The 22496-nt window shown below is 41.2% G+C and overlaps 1 protein-coding gene across 1 annotated transcript in view; it reads left to right on the forward strand.

Moving 5' to 3' along the window:
• The first annotated feature begins 952 nt into the window (after positions 1-952).
• The window catches only part of LOC147621847 (uncharacterized), a 40252-nt gene continuing 18708 nt past the window's right edge, over positions 953-22496 (forward strand). Inside the window, exons 1-4 of the mRNA XM_086823510.1 lie at positions 953-1624; positions 2072-2275; positions 18291-18920; positions 19368-19571. Of these exons, the coding sequence (XP_086679636.1) occupies positions 953-1624; positions 2072-2275; positions 18291-18920; positions 19368-19571 (1710 nt within the window). The remainder of the gene's footprint in view (positions 1625-2071; positions 2276-18290; positions 18921-19367; positions 19572-22496) is intronic.

Raw genomic sequence — 22496 nt, forward strand, 5'->3', positions numbered from 1 at the left:
GTGTATGCTTGGGGGGGGCTTTATCTTTGATGACTCAAAGCCTAGGGAAGAGGTACAGTCTTGCACTCGTAGAGAATTACCTGAGGTCACAGTCGAGGTGATAGAAAAGTTAAATGAGTCTTTAAATAACTTGTCTATCCACTTTGCACAAGCTGTGGAACAGAAGGGCCAAGCTAAAAGGGTTGAAGAACGAGAGCAACGACCTAGGCGACTCTTGCAATGTTGGAATTGCGGAGAGTCAGGGCATGGGATGTATAATTGTCCTTGGCCTCGTGGGGAGCCAGGGAAGCCTAACATGAACTATCCAGTGATGAACGCAGGTGAAGGCACTAGTCAACAACAACCGATGATTTTGCAGAGGCCCAATGCAACAAGACCACTTCCACGAGGAGTGGAAGGAATGCCACCCTTGCCGGACCCAAATGTACATGTGGTAGAGGTAACAAAGGCCAAGGAGGTAGACATTGAAGCAAATGGTGTCAAACGAGGGCGTGGAAAAGAGAAGGAAAAGGAGGGTGTGGCATCACAAAGTGACCATGGACGAGGAAAGAAAGTGAAGGAAAACAAGGAAGTCAAGAGGAGACGACGTCGTATAAACCTCCAAGATTTTCCCCTTGGACATGGTATGGCTCCATACAACCTTTTGGAAGACATGAGAGGTAAGGGTCCTGATATCTCGTGGCCTCAATTTCTAGCCTTATGTCCACAAGTTAGGAGGGAATTAACAAAGGCCGTGAGCACTAGGAGAAAAACAAAAGAGAATGTGCCTGTTGTAAAAATTTCACAAGCCGAGATGGATGAGGACATTACACCTATATTAGATTGCTACATCAAGGGAAGGCTAGTTAAGAAGGGTCTAGTAGATGGGGGTGCACAAATTTGCATCATGACAGAGGACCTTATGCAAAAACTAGGCATGCATATTCATGAAACACCTGAAATTAAGGTGAAAATGGCAAACAATAGCAAAGCAAAATGTCTTGGGATTTGTAAGAATGTTTCTGTGGAAGTTTTTGGCATTAAGAAGGTTGTTGATTTTTATGTTATGTCTACCAAGGGAAGTGGTTATCCATTTATCCTAGGTAGACCATGGCTAATGAGAATGCGAGCTTTGCAGGATTGGGAAAATGGAAAGTTAATTTGCAGGAATGAAAATCGTAAGAAGATTATCTTTGACATGAAGGAGCAACGACAAGAGGAGATAAATGAAGAATCTTCTCAAGGCGAAACAGAGGAGGATTGGACCGATGATGCCTCAGAGGAAGAAAGCAGCAGTAGCACTATGGACGAGGAGTCTTCCATTGAAGTCATGGGGGTAAGATTCAGAGCAAAAGACAAAGAGACACCCTGTCAAGGTTTGGAGGAGGTAGGCTCTCAAGAAGACCAAATTGTGCATGATGAAGAAATGTTTGATGCTATGCTCTCAAAAACGCTTACATCGGAGGAAGGAGAGGAGTTTAAATGTGTACTAAGGAAATTTCCCAGGTTTTTTGCTAAAGATTACACAGATGTGCGTGGCGTAGAGGCCATTCAACACAAGATCGAGCTAAAGCCAGAAGCCAAACCTAAGGCACAAAAGCTACGAAGACTAGGAGTCATCAAGGAGCAAGCACTACTCAAAGAGGTGAGGAAGCTTCTAGCAGCAGGATTCATATATCCTGTAGAAAATTGAGAGTGGGTCTCTCCCGTCGTGGTCACTCCCAAGAAGAACGGCAAATGGAGGGTTTGTGTGGACTATCGTCCACTCAATGAGGCGACAAAAAGGGACCACTTTCCTCTCCCATTTCAAGATGAGATCCTAAATGAGGTAGCAGGTCATGAGAAGTATACAATATGTGATGGCTACTCGGGTTACTTTCAAATTGGGATTGCATTGGAGGATCAATTGAAAACAACCTTCATCACTCCTTGGGGTTGTTATGCTTTCAGAGTCATGCCGTTTGGTTTAACCAATGCTCCAGCGACATTTCAACGTTTCATGAACATGGTGTTTCAAGCATTCTTTGGGAAATCCATTAGAGTGTTCATAGATGATTTTTGTATCTATAGCTCTAAGTCATTGCATGTGCAGAGGGTGGAAGAAGGCTTGAAGAAACTCTACGACATGGGGGGCCAACTCAATCCCGACAAATGTCATATTGGTGAGGATGAAGTAATCTTGCTGGGTCATAAGGTTTCTTCCAAAGGCATTGAGGTGGATCCTACAAAGGCAAAGGCTCTTATCGACCTACCATCTCCAAAGAGTCTCAAGGAGGCCATCTCATTTATTCAAAAGGTGAAGTACATGTCACGCTTCATTCACTTAGCCTCAGAGTTACTTCACCCCTTGCAAAAATTGACTCAACAAGTAGAGTTTGCATGGTCTGATGAGCTTGAGGAGTACTTTTGTAACATTAAAGTCATTTTGTCAGAGCTACCAACACTCATGCCTCCTTGTTGGGAGTACACTTTCTTTGTTAGCTCTAGTGTTGGAAAGGAAACAGCGGGTGCAGTTTTGTTACAGCAAGATCTCCACAGTACTAGGATGCGGCCCATCTACTTTGTTAGTAGGGTCATGAATGTCTTGGAGAAAGGCTACACGGAAGCGGGACTCATGATGCTTGCTCTCATCTTTGCGGTGAGAAAATTTAGATCCTACTTGTTACCAAAACCTTTTGTAATTCTCACTACAGAAAATTTGTTTCCTTGGGTGTCTTCTCAAATGACTATCAGTGCTAGAATCACAAAGTGGGTTATGGAATTGCAAGAATTCCAATACTCTTTCAAGGTAGAAGATAGTGTGCGTGCACAATTGGCAGGGATTCTCACTTATAGAGTGCATGAAAAGGAGATTAAGGTACCTGAAGTAAAGACCCTACCATTGCCACCACCCAAAACTATACCTAATGCATTCACCTTGTTCTTTGATGGAGCTTTTAGAAAAGCCACAGGTAAAGCAGGGGGAGGGCTGGTGCTGCTCAACCCAAATGGAGAGGTGGTTATGAAGCAGAAGGTCAACTTGCCAAGTTCTACTAGCAACAATGAAGCAGAGTACGACATACTACTTCATGGCTTGAAGGTGTGCATCAATCAAGGGATACAACGTCTCCTGGTAAAAGGGGATGCACTTCTTATTGTAAGGCAAATTTTAGGCATTTGGACATGCAAGAATGAAAGATTAAGGCAAAAGGTTCATGCTATCCGTAGGCTGTTTAATCATTTTGAGGAGGTGCAATTGTATCATATTCCTAGGAAACAAAATGAGGATGCTGATTTACTTGCACAACAAGCTGTTGCATGTGTTAAGAAGGAAATGCAAGTAGTAGTCTTGGCTGCAGCGGCTATTAAGCAACCACGGTACCAAGGAATGGAGGCACTGGCTCCCATAGTGAGCTACATCTTGGAAGGTGAATTCCCACAAGACTTCACAAAGGCACAAAAGAGGAGGCTCATGAAGAGGGCAAGTTCTTTCTTGTTCTTAGAAGGTGCCCTCTACCAAAAAGGAAAAGATCAAGTGTGCAGAAGAGTACCAACAACCAAGGAGATTCCAGCCATTTTAGAGGGTTTGCATGAAGAAGCATGTGGTGGCCATTTTGCTCAAGAACTAACTGTGAAAAAGATTTTGCTTGCTGGGTATGTTTGGCCAAGCTTACATGTGGATGTCCAACATTGGTGTAGGAGCTGTCATAACTGCCAAGTCAATGGTAATAAGAGGTTGCTACATGGTCCACGCCAATTAGTCATTGCAAGTGGTCCATTTGAAAAATGGGGCATTGATGCTATGGGTCCACTACCTAGAACTAAAAATGGAAAATTGTACATCTTAGTGGCCATAGACTACATGACTAGGTGGGTGGAGGCTCAAAGTGTGGCAAGGGTGAATGGAAAGACTGTAAGCAAATTTGTTTACACTCATATATGTTGCAGATTTGGCACCCCCTTGGAGATTGTTTCTGACAATGGTCCAGGTTTTAGAAAAGGTTTGCTCACCGAAGTTTGTGAAGAGCTTCATATTTCACATCATCATAGCACACCCTACTATCCCCAATCAAATGGGTTAGTAGAGAAGGCTAATGGTGTCATTGCAGGAATCATAAGGAAGATGGTGGAGAACAAGACGAAGCTTTGGGATGAGTTCCTTGATGGAGCACTATGGGCATACCGGACTACCTACCGAGAAGCAACGGGGTTTACGCCCTTTCACTTGGTTTATGGTCAAGAAGCATTGCAGCCTATTGAGCTCAACATTCCAACAATGCGGCTACATGGAAAAGGTGGACTAGGAGATCAAGATGCATGGGTAGATCAACTTCTCACTTTAGTTGAGCTAGAGTGGAAAAGAGAAGCTGCATACGAGTGTTATAGAAGAAAAGCCATGCAAGCAGCAGAGAAGTTCAATGCAACTTTGAAAGACAAGGGCATCAAAGAAGGAGATCTTGTGCTAAGGTATGACAATCGACTTGATAATCGGTTTGATGCCAAGTTTGAAACTAGATGGCAGGGACCATACATTGTCAAGAAGGTTTTCAACTCTAGCTATTATCAGCTCATGGATTTCGATGGCAAAGAACATTCTAAGAGGGTTAATGGCTACAGACTCAAGCCATACTTGAGTCGCATTCTACCGACAGACTTACAAAAGCAACCACAAAAAGGAGATAAAAAGGCATGTAAGTTATGTGGCTTGAGTGATGCATGTGGTGCAAAACACAAGGAACAGAAGAAAGATGGACAAGAGAACCACATTACACCACTTGCTTTAGAAGGCCTACATTATGATGGTACATGAATATACCATCATCTAGGGGGAGGGCTAAATGATAGCCATTTTTTCGGCTATCCACACTACCACAAGGAGCTACCTCGGCCAAGGAAAATCATATAAACTCTTTGTCATAAATACCTTTTCACTGTAAATAGGCGTGTGTGCGTTAGGGACTTTACCCATATCTTCTATATATTTTTTATATTATAAAAAAAAGTTTTTGCTAGCTACTCATCAAAAATAAATAAAATTATTACAGCCCATTTTGTGTAAATATTTCATTTCATATAAGGGCCTAAATATGGGGGTCTCTATTTTCTTTAGTTATGTAAATACTTCATTAGGTGTGTGTATTACAAAACCGAAATATATTTTTATTTATTTATTACTATTATTCTTCATAATACTTTTGGACCATCATTGTACATATGCTTCAACTTCACCATACATAAGTAAATCCTATGCCCTCACATTTCTACCCACACCATGTAGAAAGCCTACTACCCAAATCACTTTTTCCCTTAGACTATTTCATCTTTTATTCTCTCATCTACCCTAAAATAATAAGGGTCTCCCTCCCTTTTGACTTCCATAGTTTAGTATTTTTGTATATATTTTTTACTATTAAATATTTTATATATTTTTATTAAATACTTTTTCATATATCAATTATTTTTGTATATTTTATTCACAATTAGATCTCTTTATTTATTTTCCTATCATAATAACCATATTGTCATGATATGTTGACTAGTTAAATACTAGCTTGTTTTTTCTTATTATGTAAATCCTTTATAAAATGGAAAAATCTCCTCCATGCAAGTGTCCACATACACTTGAGTCTCTAAGGTCAGGGTATGATGTATTGGGGGGCTCACTCTTGGAGCTATCAAGAAATTCCACCAATGGGGACCCACACAAAGATTTTAAAAATTCAGAAAATACATGATTCTGCTGAATTTTTTGCGCCCGCCTCCACTCTGAATTTGGACTGGTCATCAAAAGACAAAAGTTAGCTGGGGAGCTCAAGAAGATGCTCAATTTTTTTGAGAATTTTTGGAGCTAATGGCGGTGAGATATGAATTTTTTATTGGACCCCAGTCTGCCCACTTTTTGGCAAGGTACACCTAGTCTCTTCTCACCTCCCTTACACATTCATCACCTACACACTTACTCATTCCTTTCTCACTCCATCAAACCTGCAAACTTCATGTCCTCTCTCACCCTCTCTACCTTTGTCCTCTCCTTCCCCCTCCATTTGCTCTCATATCTACTCTACACCCATACCTCATCTCCATTTCTCTCCCTACTACTCCCATATTACTAAATTATTTTCCCAATCTCAAAAATACATAAAAATTCAACATGAATATATCATATTAACCTCTGCAAATATGGGGTTTCCATCTACAAAAACTCCCATGTTCTTCACCTCAATCAACTTTTGTGGCATCAAATGCAAGAAGGAGACCGGCGGCGGTTAACTTAAAGATCTACACATGGGAGAATCCAAGCTTCTTCGAGCTTTCAACCACACAAAGGATCTTTCCAAATCTTTACTCCTCTCACTCATTTTGTACATTGTATTACTAACCTTTTATAGTGATTACTAACTACTAACCACTAACATTTGTAAATAAGCACCCACTCTACTACTTTTGGAGTAGGCATTACTACAAGTTATTTGCTCAAACCTCTACATCACACTCTCCTCTCATCTTCAATAATTCTCTCACCTTGAGCCCACATCCATGTGACTCAAGGGATAAGAAGAGGCCCACTCTCATTTCAAAATAAAAAATCCATAATCTATGATTTTTCATAATAAGCTCGATTAGGCTTAATCCTAATTGGGGCTTCTCAAACCTATAAATAGAGCCCCTTCCATTCCTTGTAAGAGGGAGATTACACACATTGTACACCACTCCCAACTCTAGTGTGTAAGGAGATAGTGAACTTGTGAGCTCTCTCTATACATCAATACCTTTGATTGCATAGAGAAGCTTGAAGCTTGAAGCTAGTTATGTCATTGTGAGAGCTTGAGTGATGCCATACTCTCTATCATAATTGTATCTTGCCTTTGTGCATAAATAAGATTAGTAGTTTGGGTGCAATTGTGTACAAAATCTTGGACTCCTCCAACTCCAAAGTTATTTTACCAAAGCGGTACGATGTTTGATTTAAGGTAACCTCGATCCTTGTATTTTGTGGTGTGATTTTATTCTTGGAGGCTTGAGGGCTTGTTTTTGATTTGTTGCCTTTCAATTCATGGTAAGAGGGTTATATGGTGAGAGGGCTCCCGTAACCTTAAGACCAAGTGCATAGCGACAACAAAATCAAGCTTATATTGTCTCTCTAAGTTCTTCTCCAAGTTTGGTGTGCATCCCCAATTGTGTTATGCTAGTCTCCTCCACACACAATATCATATGTTATGAGTGTTGTTGAGAGTGTGTGTGCCTTTTTGATTGATGTATATGGCTAGCTTGTATTGATTTGCTACAAGGAAAGATTTTTGGTGTCCTAGTTCACACACATAACTAGGTGGTGCCCCTTTTCTTGTTGGGTGTGTGGTTTTGGGGTTCTTATGTTTGTGTGGCGTTGTGCCCCAAGCCCATTGAGCAACACGGGAGCCTTGAGGAGTGCTTAGAGGCCGCTCTTCTTGTTGCCCGCCCCGGACTGCCTCAATTTTGGTGCCCCCCACTGAGGATCGAGCAGTTTTTGAATGGGTATTTAAGGTACATCGATCTCTCTAACACCTAAATTTCCTTGTTTGCTTGTTGGGTATCATATTTTAAGAAGGAAAGTGGTACTTTTGTGTGATCTTTCATGAACAATCCACCTCCTCCTAATCCTCTTGGGATTCAATTCAACCAGTTTCATTGGGTGCACTCCATTAGAGTGAATGTTTGCATTGATAGAAAGATTTTTTACCAACAACGCATGGTTCTTCTTTTTGGTCCAGAGAGACTAAGTGAGATTTTAGCATCACCTAATCCTGTCATAATTCCCATTGTAGATTACACCATTTCCTTTGATGTGCATATTTTCATCTTGTTTTAGCTTAGTTTTATGAATCAAGAACACTTATACCGTAGGCCAATCTCTTATGCTAGGCAAGAAATACACATAGTTGTTGGTGGTAAGTTACAATTTCAGCGTGTCATTCGTCGTATGTTTGGACTTAGGCAAGTAGCAGCCATTAATGCCTCAGTTAATCCATTTATTATGCCTTTGATTCGTTATGACATAAGCTTTGACGTCTACATTTTCATTCTACTTTGAAAAAGAAAAAAAGAAAAAAAGAAAAAAGAAAAAAAGGAGTGAGAGAGAAAGAGAGGGAAGGAAGACCTTTGTGCAATCATATTTGTGCTTCCTTCTTCTCAAGCATGGATACCACTAGGCAAATGAGTGGCTATCCCTTATTCTTTGGAGAGCCCAGTGAGGATGCCGAGTTGTTCTTATCAAACTTTAGAATGGCACTCCACATAAAGAGAGTGGTAGGAGACCAAGAATGCTTAGACATGTTTGAGTTGGTCCTACGAAGAGATGCTTCCACTTGGTTTCAATCTCTACCTGCACCCGCACGAGTAGATTACAAGGGGGTCATGCAACTTTTTAGAGACAATTACTTCACTCCTTTGAACACACAAAAGCTATGGCAAGAAATAGTTGCTCATAAGCAAAAGAATCTAGAGGACTACTTGAGTTATAAGCAAGAATTCTTACGTCTTTGGACTCTTTGGTTGCGTAGTCTTCCTAACCCTGGAGATGGTGCAGAATTTTTGAAGAAGGAGAGATTTATTTGCAGGGATGTACCCATCACTAAAATTGCAAGTAGAGTCAGGAGAGCCCACAACATTTGATACTGCTGAGGCTAGGGCTACCAAGAAACTTCGAAAGATGAGGTGTATGCTTGGGGGGGCTTTATCTTTGATGACTCAAAGCCTAGGGAAGAGGTACAGTCTTGCACTCGTAGAGAATTACCTGAGGTCACAGTCGAGGTGATAGAAAAGTTAAATGAGTCTTTAAATAACTTGTCTATCCACTTTGCACAAGCTGTGGAACAGAAGGGCCAAGCTAAAAGGGTTGAAGAACGAGAGCAACGACCTAGGCGACTCTTGCAATGTTGGAATTGCGGAGAGTCAGGGCATGGGATGTATAATTGTCCTTGGCCTCGTGGGGAGCCAGGGAAGCCTAACATGAACTATCCAGTGATGAACGCAGGTGAAGGCACTAGTCAACAACAACCGATGATTTTGCAGAGGCCCAATGCAACAAGACCACTTCCACGAGGAGTGGAAGGAATGCCACCCTTGCCGGACCCAAATGTACATGTGGTAGAGGTAACAAAGGCCAAGGAGGTAGACATTGAAGCAAATGGTGTCAAACGAGGGCGTGGAAAAGAGAAGGAAAAGGAGGGTGTGGCATCACAAAGTGACCATGGACGAGGAAAGAAAGTGAAGGAAAACAAGGAAGTCAAGAGGAGACGACGTCGTATAAACCTCCAAGATTTTCCCCTTGGACATGGTATGGCTCCATACAACCTTTTGGAAGACATGAGAGGTAAGGGTCCTGATATCTCGTGGCCTCAATTTCTAGCCTTATGTCCACAAGTTAGGAGGGAATTAACAAAGGCCGTGAGCACTAGGAGAAAAACAAAAGAGAATGTGCCTGTTGTAAAAATTTCACAAGCCGAGATGGATGAGGACATTACACCTATATTAGATTGCTACATCAAGGGAAGGCTAGTTAAGAAGGGTCTAGTAGATGGGGGTGCACAAATTTGCATCATGACAGAGGACCTTATGCAAAAACTAGGCATGCATATTCATGAAACACCTGAAATTAAGGTGAAAATGGCAAACAATAGCAAAGCAAAGTGTCTTGGGATTTGTAAGAATGTTTCTGTGGAAGTTTTTGGCATTAAGAAGGTTGTTGATTTTTATGTTATGTCTACCAAGGGAAGTGGTTATCCATTTATCCTAGGTAGACCATGGCTAATGAGAATGCGAGCTTTGCAGGATTGGGAAAATGGAAAGTTAATTTGCAGGAATGAAAATCGTAAGAAGATTATCTTTGACATGAAGGAGCAACGACAAGAGGAGATAAATGAAGAATCTTCTCAAGGCGAAACAGAGGAGGATTGGACCGATGATGCCTCAGAGGAAGAAAGCAGCAGTAGCACTATGGACGAGGAGTCTTCCATTGAAGTCATGGGGGTAAGATTCAGAGCAAAAGACAAAGAGACACCCTGTCAAGGTTTGGAGGAGGTAGGCTCTCAAGAAGACCAAATTATGCATGATGAAGAAATGTTTGATGCTATGCTCTCAAAAACGCTTACATCGGAGGAAGGAGAGGAGTTTAAATGTGTACTAAGGAAATTTCCCAGGTTTTCTGCTAAAGATTACACAGATGTGCGTGGCGTAGAGGCCATTCAACACAAGATCGAGCTAAAGCCAGAAGCCAAACCTAAGGCACAAAAGCTACGAAGACTAGGAGTCATCAAGGAGCAAGCACTACTCAAAGAGGTGAGGAAGCTTCTAGCAGCAGGATTCATATATCCTGTAGAAAATTGAGAGTGGGTCTCTCCCGTCGTGGTCACTCCCAAGAAGAACGGCAAATGGAGGGTTTGTGTGGACTATCGTCCACTCAATGAGGCGACAAAAAGGGACCACTTTCCTCTCCCATTTCAAGATGAGATCCTAAATGAGGTAGCAGGTCATGAGAAGTATACAATATGTGATGGCTACTCGGGTTACTTTCAAATTGGGATTGCATTGGAGGATCAATTGAAAACAACCTTCATCACTCCTTGGGGTTGTTATGCTTTCAGAGTCATGCCGTTTGGTTTAACCAATGCTCCAGCGACATTTCAACGTTTCATGAACATGGTGTTTCAAGCATTCTTTGGGAAATCCATTAGAGTGTTCATAGATGATTTTTGTATCTATAGCTCTAAGTCATTGCATGTGCAGAGGGTGGAAGAAGGCTTGAAGAAACTCTACGACATGGGGGGCCAACTCAATCCCGACAAATGTCATATTGGTGAGGATGAAGTAATCTTGCTGGGTCATAAGGTTTCTTCCAAAGGCATTGAGGTGGATCCTACAAAGGCAAAGGCTCTTATCGACCTACCATCTCCAAAGAGTCTCAAGGAGGGCATCTCATTTATTCAAAAGGTGAAGTACATGTCACGCTTCATTCACTTAGCCTCAGAGTTACTTCACCCCTTGCAAAAATTGACTCAACAAGTAGAGTTTGCATGGTCTGATGAGCTTGAGGAGTACTTTTGTAACATTAAAGTCATTTTGTCAGAGCTACCAACACTCATGCCTCCTTGTTGGGAGTACACTTTCTTTGTTAGCTCTAGTGTTGGAAAGGAAACAGTGGGTGCAGTTTTGTTACAGCAAGATCTCCACAGTACTAGGATGCGGCCCATCTACTTTGTTAGTAGGGTCATGAATGTCTTGGAGAAAGGCTACACGGAAGCGGGACTCATGATGCTTGCTCTCATCTTTGCGGTGAGAAAATTTAGATCCTACTTGTTACCAAAACCTTTTGTAATTCTCACTACAGAAAATTTGTTTCCTTGGGTGTCTTCTCAAATGACTATCAGTGCTAGAATCACAAAGTGGGTTATGGAATTGCAAGAATTCCAATACTCTTTCAAGGTAGAAGATAGTGTGCGTGCACAATTGGCAGGGATTCTCACTTATAGAGTGCATGAAAAGGAGATTAAGGTGCCTGAAGTAAAGACCCTACCATTGCCACCACCCAAAACTATACCTAATGCATTCACCTTGTTCTTTGATGGAGCTTTTAGAAAAGCCACAGGTAAAGCAGGGGGAGGGCTGGTGCTGCTCAACCCAAATGGAGAGGTGGTTATGAAGCAGAAGGTCAACTTGCCAAGTTCTACTAGCAACAATGAAGCAGAGTACGACATACTACTTCATGGCTTGAAGGTGTGCATCAATCAAGGGATACAACGTCTCCTGGTAAAAGGGGATGCACTTCTTATTGTAAGGCAAATTTTAGGCATTTGGACATGCAAGAATGAAAGATTAAGGCAAAAGGTTCATGCTATCCATAGGCTGTTTAATCATTTTGAGGAGGTGCAATTGTATCATATTCCTAGGAAACAAAATGAGGATGCTGATTTACTTGCACAACAAGCTGTTGCATGTGTTAAGAAGGAAATGCAAGTAGTAGTCTTGGCTGCAGCGGCTATTAAGCAACCACGGTACCAAGGAATGGAGGCACTGGCTCCCATAGTGAGCTACATCTTGGAAGGTGAATTCCCACAAGACTTCACAAAGGCACAAAAGAGGAGGCTCATGAAGAGGGCAAGTTCTTTCTTGTTCTTAGAAGGTGCCCTCTACCAAAAAGGAAAAGATCAAGTGTGCAGAAGAGTACCAACAACCAAGGAGATTCCAGCCATTTTAGAGGGTTTGCATGAAGAAGCATGTGGTGGCCATTTTGCTCAAGAACTAACTGTGAAAAAGATTTTGCTTGCTGGGTATGTTTGGCCAAGCTTACATGTGGATGTCCAACATTGGTGTAGGAGCTGTCATAACTGCCAAGTCAATGGTAATAAGAGGTTGCTACATGGTCCACGCCAATTAGTCATTGCAAGTGGTCCATTTGAAAAATGGGGCATTGATGCTATGGGTCCACTACCTAGAACTAAAAATGGAAAATTGTACATCTTAGTGGCCATAGACTACATGACTAGGTGGGTGGAGGCTCAAAGTGTGGCAAGGGTGAATGGAAAGACTGTAAGCAAATTTGTTTACACTCATATATGTTGCAGATTTGGCACCCCCTTGGAGATTGTTTCTGACAATGGTCCAGGTTTTAGAAAAGGTTTGCTCACCGAAGTTTGTGAAGAGCTTCATATTTCACATCATCATAGCACACCCTACTATCCCCAATCAAATGGGTTAGTAGAGAAGGCTAATGGTGTCATTGCAGGAATCATAAGGAAGATGGTGGAGAACAAGACGAAGCTTTGGGATGAGTTCCTTGATGGAGCACTATGGGCATACCGGACTACCTACCGAGAAGCAACGGGGTTTACGCCCTTTCACTTGGTTTATGGTCAAGAAGCATTGCAGCCTATTGAGCTCAACATTCCAACAATGCGGCTACATGGAAAAGGTGGACTAGGAGATCAAGATGCATGGGTAGATCAACTTCTCACTTTAGTTGAGCTAGAGTGGAAAAGAGAAGCTGCATACGAGTGTTATAGAAGAAAAGCCATGCAAGCAGCAGAGAAGTTCAATGCAACTTTGAAAGACAAGGGCATCAAAGAAGGAGATCTTGTGCTAAGGTATGACAATCGACTTGATAATCGGTTTGATGCCAAGTTTGAAACTAGATGGCAGGGACCATACATTGTCAAGAAGGTTTTCAACTCTAGCTATTATCAGCTCATGGATTTCGATGGCAAAGAACATTCTAAGAGGGTTAATGGCTACAGACTCAAGCCATACTTGAGTCGCATTCTACCGACAGACTTACAAAAGCAACCACAAAAAGGAGATAAAAAGGCATGTAAGTTATGTGGCTTGAGTGATGGATGTGGTGCAAAACACAAGGAACAGAAGAAAGATGGACAAGAGAACCACATTACACCACTTGCTTTAGAAGGCCTACATTATGATGGTACATGAATATACCATCATCTAGGGGGAGGGCTAAATGATAGCCATTTTTTCGGCTATCCACACTACCACAAGGAGCTACCTCGGCCAAGGAAAATCATATAAACTCTTTGTCATAAATACCTTTTCACTGTAAATAGGCGTGTGTGCGTTAGGAACTTTACCCATATCTTCTATATATTTTTTATATTATAAAAAAAAGTTTTTGCTAGCTACTCATCAAAAATAAATAAAATTATTACGGCCCATTTTGTGTAAATATTTCATTTCATATAAGGGCCTAAATATGGGGGTCTCTATTTTCTTTAGTTATGTAAATACTTCATTAGGTGTGTGTATTACAAAACCTAAATATATTTTTATTTATTTATTACTATTATTCTTCATAATACTTTTGGACCATCATTGTACATATGCTTCAACTTCACCATACATAAGTAAATCCTATGCCCTCACATTTCTACCCACACCATGTAGAAAGCCTACTACCCAAATCACTTTTTCCCTTAGACTATTTCATCTTTTATTCTCTCATCTACCCTAAAATAATAAGGGTCTCCCTCCCTTTTGACTTCCATAGTTTAGTATTTTTGTATATATTTTTTACTATTAAATATTTTATATATTTTTATTAAATACTTTTTCATATATCAATTATTTTTGTATATTTTATTCACAATTAGATCTCTTTATTTATTTTCCTATCATAATAACCATATTGTCATGATATGTTGACTAGTTAAATACTAGCTTGTTTTTTCTTATTATGTAAATCCTTTATAAAATGGAAAAATCTCCTCCATGCAAGTGTCCACATACACTTGAGTCTCTAAGGTCAGGGTATGATGTATTGGGGGGCTCACTCTTGGAGCTATCAAGAAATTCCACCAATGGGGACCCACACAAAGATTTTAAAAATTCAGAAAATACATGATTCTGCTGAATTTTTTGCGCCCGCCTCCACTCTGAATTTGGACTGGTCATCAAAAGACAAAAGTTAGCTGGGGAGCTCAAGAAGATGCTCAATTTTTTTGAGAATTTTTGGAGCTAATGGCGGTGAGATATGAATTTTTTATTGGACCCCAGTCTGCCCACTTTTTGGCAAGGTACACCTAGTCTCTTCTCACCTCCCTTACACATTCATCACCTACACACTTACTCATTCCTTTCTCACTCCATCAAACCTGCAAACTTCATGTCCTCTCTCACCCTCTCTACCTTTGTCCTCTCCTTCCCCCTCCATTTGCTCTCATATCTACTCTACACCCATACCTCATCTCCATTTCTCTCCCTACTACTCCCATATTACTAAATTATTTTCCCAATCTCAAAAATACATAAAAATTCAACATGAATATATCATATTAACCTCTGCAAATATGGGGTTTCCATCTACAAAAACTCCCATGTTCTTCACCTCAATCAACTTTTGTGGCATCAAATGCAAGAAGGAGACCGGCGGCGGTTAACTTAAAGATCTACACATGGGAGAATCCAAGCTTCTTCGAGCTTTCAACCACACAAAGGATCTTTCCAAATCTTTACTCCTCTCACTCATTTTGTACATTGTATTACTAACCTTTTATAGTGATTACTAACTACTAACCACTAACATTTGTAAATAAGCACCCACTCTACTACTTTTGGAGTAGGCATTACTACAAGTTATTTGCTCAAACCTCTACATCACACTCTCCTCTCATCTTCAATAATTCTCTCACCTTGAGCCCACATCCATGTGACTCAAGGGATAAGAAGAGGCCCACTCTCATTTCAAAATAAAAAATCCATAATCTATGATTTTTCATAATAAGCTCGATTAGGCTTAATCCTAATTGGGGCTTCTCAAACCTATAAATAGAGCCCCTTCCATTCCTTGTAAGAGGGAGATTACACACATTGTACACCACTCCCAACTCTAGTGTGTAAGGAGATAGTGAACTTGTGAGCTCTCTCTATACATCAATACCTTTGATTGCATAGAGAAGCTTGAAGCTTGAAGCTAGTTATGTCATTGTGAGAGCTTGAGTGATGCCATACTCTCTATCATAATTGTATCTTGCCTTTGTGCATAAATAAGATTAGTAGTTTGGGTGCAATTGTGTACAAAATCTTGGACTCCTCCAACTCCAAAGTTATTTTACCAAAGCGGTACGATGTTTGATTTAAGGTAACCTCGATCCTTGTATTTTGTGGTGTGATTTTATTCTTGGAGGCTTGAGGGCTTGTTTTTGATTTGTTGCCTTTCAATTCATGGTAAGAGGGTTATATGGTGAGAGGGCTCCCGTAACCTTAAGACCAAGTGCATAGCGACAACAAAATCAAGCTTATATTGTCTCTCTAAGTTCTTCTCCAAGTTTGGTGTGCATCCCCAATTGTGTTATGCTAGTCTCCTCCACACACAATATCATATGTTATGAGTGTTGTTGAGAGTGTGTGTGCCTTTTTGATTGATGTATATGGCTAGCTTGTATTGATTTGCTACAAGGAAAGATTTTTGGTGTCCTAGTTCACACACATAACTAGGTGGTGCCCCTTTTCTTGTTGGGTGTGTGGTTTTGGGGTTCTTATGTTTGTGTGGCGTTGTGCCCCAAGCCCATTGAGCAACACGGGAGCCTTGAGGAGTGCTTAGAGGCCGCTCTTCTTGTTGCCCGCCCCGGACTGCCTCAATTTTGGTGCCCCCCACTGAGGATCGAGCAGTTTTTGAATGGGTATTTAAGGTACATCGATCTCTCTAACACCTAAATTTCCTTGTTTGCTTGTTGGGTATCATATTTTAAGAAGGAAAGTGGTACTTTTGTGTGATCTTTCATGAACAATCCACCTCCTCCTAATCCTCTTGGGATTCAATTCAACCAGTTTCATTGGGTGCACTCCATTAGAGTGAATGTTTGCATTGATAGAAAGATTTTTTACCAACAACGCATGGTTCTTCTTTTTGGTCCAGAGAGACTAAGTGAGATTTTAGCATCACCTAATCCTGTCATAATTCCCATTGTAGATTACACCATTTCCTTTGATGTGCATATTTTCATCTTGTTTTAGCTTAGTTTTATGAATCAAGAACACTTATACCGTAGGCCAATCTCTTATGCTAGGCAAGAAATACACATAGTTGTTGGTGGTAAGTTACAATTTCAGCGTGTCATTCGTCGTATGTTTGGACTTAGGCAAGTAGCAGCCATTAATGCCTCAGTTAATCCATTTATTATGCCTTTGATTCGTTATGACATAAGCTTTGACGTCTACATTTTCATTCTACTTTGAAAAAGAAAAAAAGAAAAAAAGAAAAAAGAAAAAAAGGAGTGAGAGAGAAAGAGAGGGAAGGAAGACCTTTGTGCAATCATATTTGTGCTTCCTTCTTCTCAAGCATGGATACCACTAGGCAAATGAGTGGCTATCCCTTATTCTTTGGAGAGCCCAGTGAGGATGCCGAGTTGTTCTTATCAAACTTTAGAATGGCACTCCACATAAAGAGAGTGGTAGGAGACCAAGAATGCTTAGACATGTTTGAGTTGGTCCTACGAAGAGATGCTTCCACTTGGTTTCAATCTCTACCTGCACCCGCACGAGTAGATTACAAGGGGGTCATGCAACTTTTTAGAGACAATTACTTCACTCCTTTGAACACACAAAAGCTATGGCAAGAAATAGTTGCTCATAAGCAAAAGAATCTAGAGGACTACTTGAGTTATAAGCAAGAATTCTTACGTCTTTGGACTCTTTGGTTGCGTAGTCTTCCTAACCCTGGAGATGGTGCAGAATTTTTGAAGAAGGAGAGATTTATTTGCAGGGATGTACCCATCACTAAAATTGCAAGTAGAGTCAGGAGAGCCCACAACATTTGATACTGCTGAGGCTAGGGCTACCAAGAAACTTCGAAAGATGAGGTGTATGCTTGGGGGGGCTTTATCTTTGATGACTCAAAGCCTAGGGAAGAGGTACAGTCTTGCACTCGTAGAGAATTACCTGAGGTCACAGTCGAGGTGATAGAAAAGTTAAATGAGTCTTTAAATAACTTGTCTATCCACTTTGCACAAGCTGTGGAACAGAAGGGCCAAGCTAAAAGGGTTGAAGAACGAGAGCAACGACCTAGGCGACTCTTGCAATGTTGGAATTGCGGAGAGTCAGGGCATGGGATGTATAATTGTCCTTGGCCTCGTGGGGAGCCAGGGAAGCCTAACATGAACTATCCAGTGATGAACGCAGGTGAAGGCACTAGTCAACAACAACCGATGATTTTGCAGAGGCCCAATGCAACAAGACCACTTCCACGAGGAGTGGAAGGAATGCCACCCTTGCCGGACCCAAATGTACATGTGGTAGAGGTAACAAAGGCCAAGGAGGTAGACATTGAAGCAAATGGTGTCAAACGAGGGCGTGGAAAAGAGAAGGAAAAGGAGGGTGTGGCATCACAAAGTGACCATGGACGAGGAAAGAAAGTGAAGGAAAACAAGGAAGTCAAGAGGAGACGACGTCGTATAAACCTCCAAGATTTTCCCCTTGGACATGGTATGGCTCCATACAACCTTTTGGAAGACATGAGAGGTAAGGGTCCTGATATCTCGTGGCCTCAATTTCTAGCCTTATGTCCACAAGTTAGGAGGGAATTAACAAAGGCCGTGAGCACTAGGAGAAAAACAAAAGAGAATGTGCCTGTTGTAAAAATTTCACAAGCCGAGATGGATGAGGACATTACACCTATATTAGATTGCTACATCAAGGGAAGGCTAGTTAAGAAGGGTCTAGTAGATGGGGGTGCACAAATTTGCATCATGACAGAGGACCTTATGCAAAAACTAGGCATGCATATTCATGAAACACCTGAAATTAAGGTGAAAATGGCAAACAATAGCAAAGCAAAATGTCTTGGGATTTGTAAGAATGTTTCTGTGGAAGTTTTTGGCATTAAGAAGGTTGTTGATTTTTATGTTATGTCTACCAAGGGAAGTGGTTATCCATTTATCCTAGGTAGACCATGGCTAATGAGAATGCGAGCTTTGCAGGATTGGGAAAATGGAAAGTTAATTTGCAGGAATGAAAATCGTAAGAAGATTATCTTTGACATGAAGGAGCAACGACAAGAGGAGATAAATGAAGAATCTTCTCAAGGCGAAACAGAGGAGGATTGGACCGATGATGCCTCAGAGGAAGAAAGCAGCAGTAGCACTATGGACGAGGAGTCTTCCATTGAAGTCATGGGGGTAAGATTCAGAGCAAAAGACAAAGAGACACCCTGTCAAGGTTTGGAGGAGGTAGGCTCTCAAGAAGACCAAATTGTGCATGATGAAGAAATGTTTGATGCTATGCTCTCAAAAACGCTTACATCGGAGGAAGGAGAGGAGTTTAAATGTGTACTAAGGAAATTTCCCAGGTTTTTTGCTAAAGATTACACAGATGTGCGTGGCGTAGAGGCCATTCAACACAAGATCGAGCTAAAGCCAGAAGCCAAACCTAAGGCACAAAAGCTACGAAGACTAGGAGTCATCAAGGAGCAAGCACTACTCAAAGAGGTGAGGAAGCTTCTAGCAGCAGGATTCATATATCCTGTAGAAAATTGAGAGTGGGTCTCTCCCGTCGTGGTCACTCCCAAGAAGAACGGCAAATGGAGGGTTTGTGTGGACTATCGTCCACTCAATGAGGCGACAAAAAGGGACCACTTTCCTCTCCCATTTCAAGATGAGATCCTAAATGAGGTAGCAGGTCATGAGAAGTATACAATATGTGATGGCTACTCGGGTTACTTTCAAATTGGGATTGCATTGGAGGATCAATTGAAAACAACCTTCATCACTCCTTGGGGTTGTTATGCTTTCAGAGTCATGCCGTTTGGTTTAACCAATGCTCCAGCGACATTTCAACGTTTCATGAACATGGTGTTTCAAGCATTCTTTGGGAAATCCATTAGAGTGTTCATAGATGATTTTTGTATCTATAGCTCTAAGTCATTGCATGTGCAGAGGGTGGAAGAAGGCTTGAAGAAACTCTACGACATGGGGGGCCAACTCAATCCCGACAAATGTCATATTGGTGAGGATGAAGTAATCTTGCTGGGTCATAAGGTTTCTTCCAAAGGCATTGAGGTGGATCCTACAAAGGCAAAGGCTCTTATCGACCTACCATCTCCAAAGAGTCTCAAGGAGGCCATCTCATTTATTCAAAAGGTGAAGTACATGTCACGCTTCATTCACTTAGCCTCAGAGTTACTTCACCCCTTGCAAAAATTGACTCAACAAGTAGAGTTTGCATGGTCTGATGAGCTTGAGGAGTACTTTTGTAACATTAAAGTCATTTTGTCAGAGCTACCAACACTCATGCCTCCTTGTTGGGAGTACACTTTCTTTGTTAGCTCTAGTGTTGGAAAGGAAACAGCGGGTGCAGTTTTGTTACAGCAAGATCTCCACAGTACTAGGATGCGGCCCATCTACTTTGTTAGTAGGGTCATGAATGTCTTGGAGAAAGGCTACACGGAAGCGGGACTCATGATGCTTGCTCTCATCTTTGCGGTGAGAAAATTTAGATCCTACTTGTTACCAAAACCTTTTGTAATTCTCACTACAGAAAATTTGTTTCCTTGGGTGTCTTCTCAAATGACTATCAGTGCTAGAATCACAAAGTGGGTTATGGAATTGCAAGAATTCCAATACTCTTTCAAGGTAGAAGATAGTGTGCGTGCACAATTGGCAGGGATTCTCACTTATAGAGTGCATGAAAAGGAGATTAAGGTACCTGAAGTAAAGACCCTACCATTGCCACCACCCAAAACTATACCTAATGCATTCACCTTGTTCTTTGATGGAGCTTTTAGAAAAGCCACAGGTAAAGCAGGGGGAGGGCTGGTGCTGCTCAACCCAAATGGAGAGGTGGTTATGAAGCAGAAGGTCAACTTGCCAAGTTCTACTAGCAACAATGAAGCAGAGTACGACATACTACTTCATGGCTTGAAGGTGTGCATCAATCAAGGGATACAACGTCTCCTGGTAAAAGGGGATGCACTTCTTATTGTAAGGCAAATTTTAGGCATTTGGACATGCAAGAATGAAAGATTAAGGCAAAAGGTTCATGCTATCCGTAGGCTGTTTAATCATTTTGAGGAGGTGCAATTGTATCATATTCCTAGGAAACAAAATGAGGATGCTGATTTACTTGCACAACAAGCTGTTGCATGTGTTAAGAAGGAAATGCAAGTAGTAGTCTTGGCTGCAGCGGCTATTAAGCAACCACGGTACCAAGGAATGGAGGCACTGGCTCCCATAGTGAGCTACATCTTGGAAGGTGAATTCCCACAAGACTTCACAAAGGCACAAAAGAGGAGGCTCATGAAGAGGGCAAGTTCTTTCTTGTTCTTAGAAGGTGCCCTCTACCAAAAAGGAAAAGATCAAGTGTGCAGAAGAGTACCAACAACCAAGGAGATTCCAGCCATTTTAGAGGGTTTGCATGAAGAAGCATGTGGTGGCCATTTTGCTCAAGAACTAACTGTGAAAAAGATTTTGCTTGCTGGGTATGTTTGGCCAAGCTTACATGTGGATGTCCAACATTGGTGTAGGAGCTGTCATAACTGCCAAGTCAATGGTAATAAGAGGTTGCTACATGGTCCACGCCAATTAGTCATTGCAAGTGGTCCATTTGAAAAATGGGGCATTGATGCTATGGGTCCACTACCTAGAACTAAAAATGGAAAATTGTACATCTTAGTGGCCATAGACTACATGACTAGGTGGGTGGAGGCTCAAAGTGTGGCAAGGGTGAATGGAAAGACTGTAAGCAAATTTGTTTACACTCATATATGTTGCAGATTTGGCACCCCCTTGGAGATTGTTTCTGACAATGGTCCAGGTTTTAGAAAAGGTTTGCTCACCGAAGTTTGTGAAGAGCTTCATATTTCACATCATCATAGCACACCCTACTATCCCCAATCAAATGGGTTAGTAGAGAAGGCTAATGGTGTCATTGCAGGAATCATAAGGAAGATGGTGGAGAACAAGACGAAGCTTTGGGATGAGTTCCTTGATGGAGCACTATGGGCATACCGGACTACCTACCGAGAAGCAACGGGGTTTACGCCCTTTCACTTGGTTTATGGTCAAGAAGCATTGCAGCCTATTGAGCTCAACATTCCAACAATGCGGCTACATGGAAAAGGTGGACTAGGAGATCAAGATGCATGGGTAGATCAACTTCTCACTTTAGTTGAGCTAGAGTGGAAAAGAGAAGCTGCATACGAGTGTTATAGAAGAAAAGCCATGCAAGCAGCAGAGAAGTTCAATGCAACTTTGAAAGACAAGGGCATCAAAGAAGGAGATCTTGTGCTAAGGTATGACAATCGACTTGATAATCGGTTTGATGCCAAGTTTGAAACTAGATGGCAGGGACCATACATTGTCAAGAAGGTTTTCAACTCTAGCTATTATCAGCTCATGGATTTCGATGGCAAAGAACATTCTAAGAGGGTTAATGGCTACAGACTCAAGCCATACTTGAGTCGCATTCTACCGACAGACTTACAAAAGCAACCACAAAAAGGAGATAAAAAGGCATGTAAGTTATGTGGCTTGAGTGATGCATGTGGTGCAAAACACAAGGAACAGAAGAAAGATGGACAAGAGAACCACATTACACCACTTGCTTTAGAAGGCCTACATTATGATGGTACATGAATATACCATCATCTAGGGGGAGGGCTAAATGATAGCCATTTTTTCGGCTATCCACACTACCACAAGGAGCTACCTCGGCCAAGGAAAATCATATAAACTCTTTGTCATAAATACCTTTTCACTGTAAATAGGCGTGTGTGCGTTAGGGACTTTACCCATATCTTCTATATATTTTTTATATTATAAAAAAAAGTTTTTGCTAGCTACTCATCAAAAATAAATAAAATTATTACAGCCCATTTTGTGTAAATATTTCATTTCATATAAGGGCCTAAATATGGGGGTCTCTATTTTCTTTAGTTATGTAAATACTTCATTAGGTGTGTGTATTACAAAACCGAAATATATTTTTATTTATTTATTACTATTATTCTTCATAATACTTTTGGACCATCATTGTACATATGCTTCAACTTCACCATACATAAGTAA

The sequence above is a fragment of the Cibotium barometz genome, chromosome 29 (assembly GCF_041138505.1).
Source record: "Cibotium barometz isolate CiBa-2024 chromosome 29, ASM4113850v1, whole genome shotgun sequence".
Taxonomy (NCBI): Eukaryota; Viridiplantae; Streptophyta; class Polypodiopsida; order Cyatheales; family Cibotiaceae; genus Cibotium; species Cibotium barometz.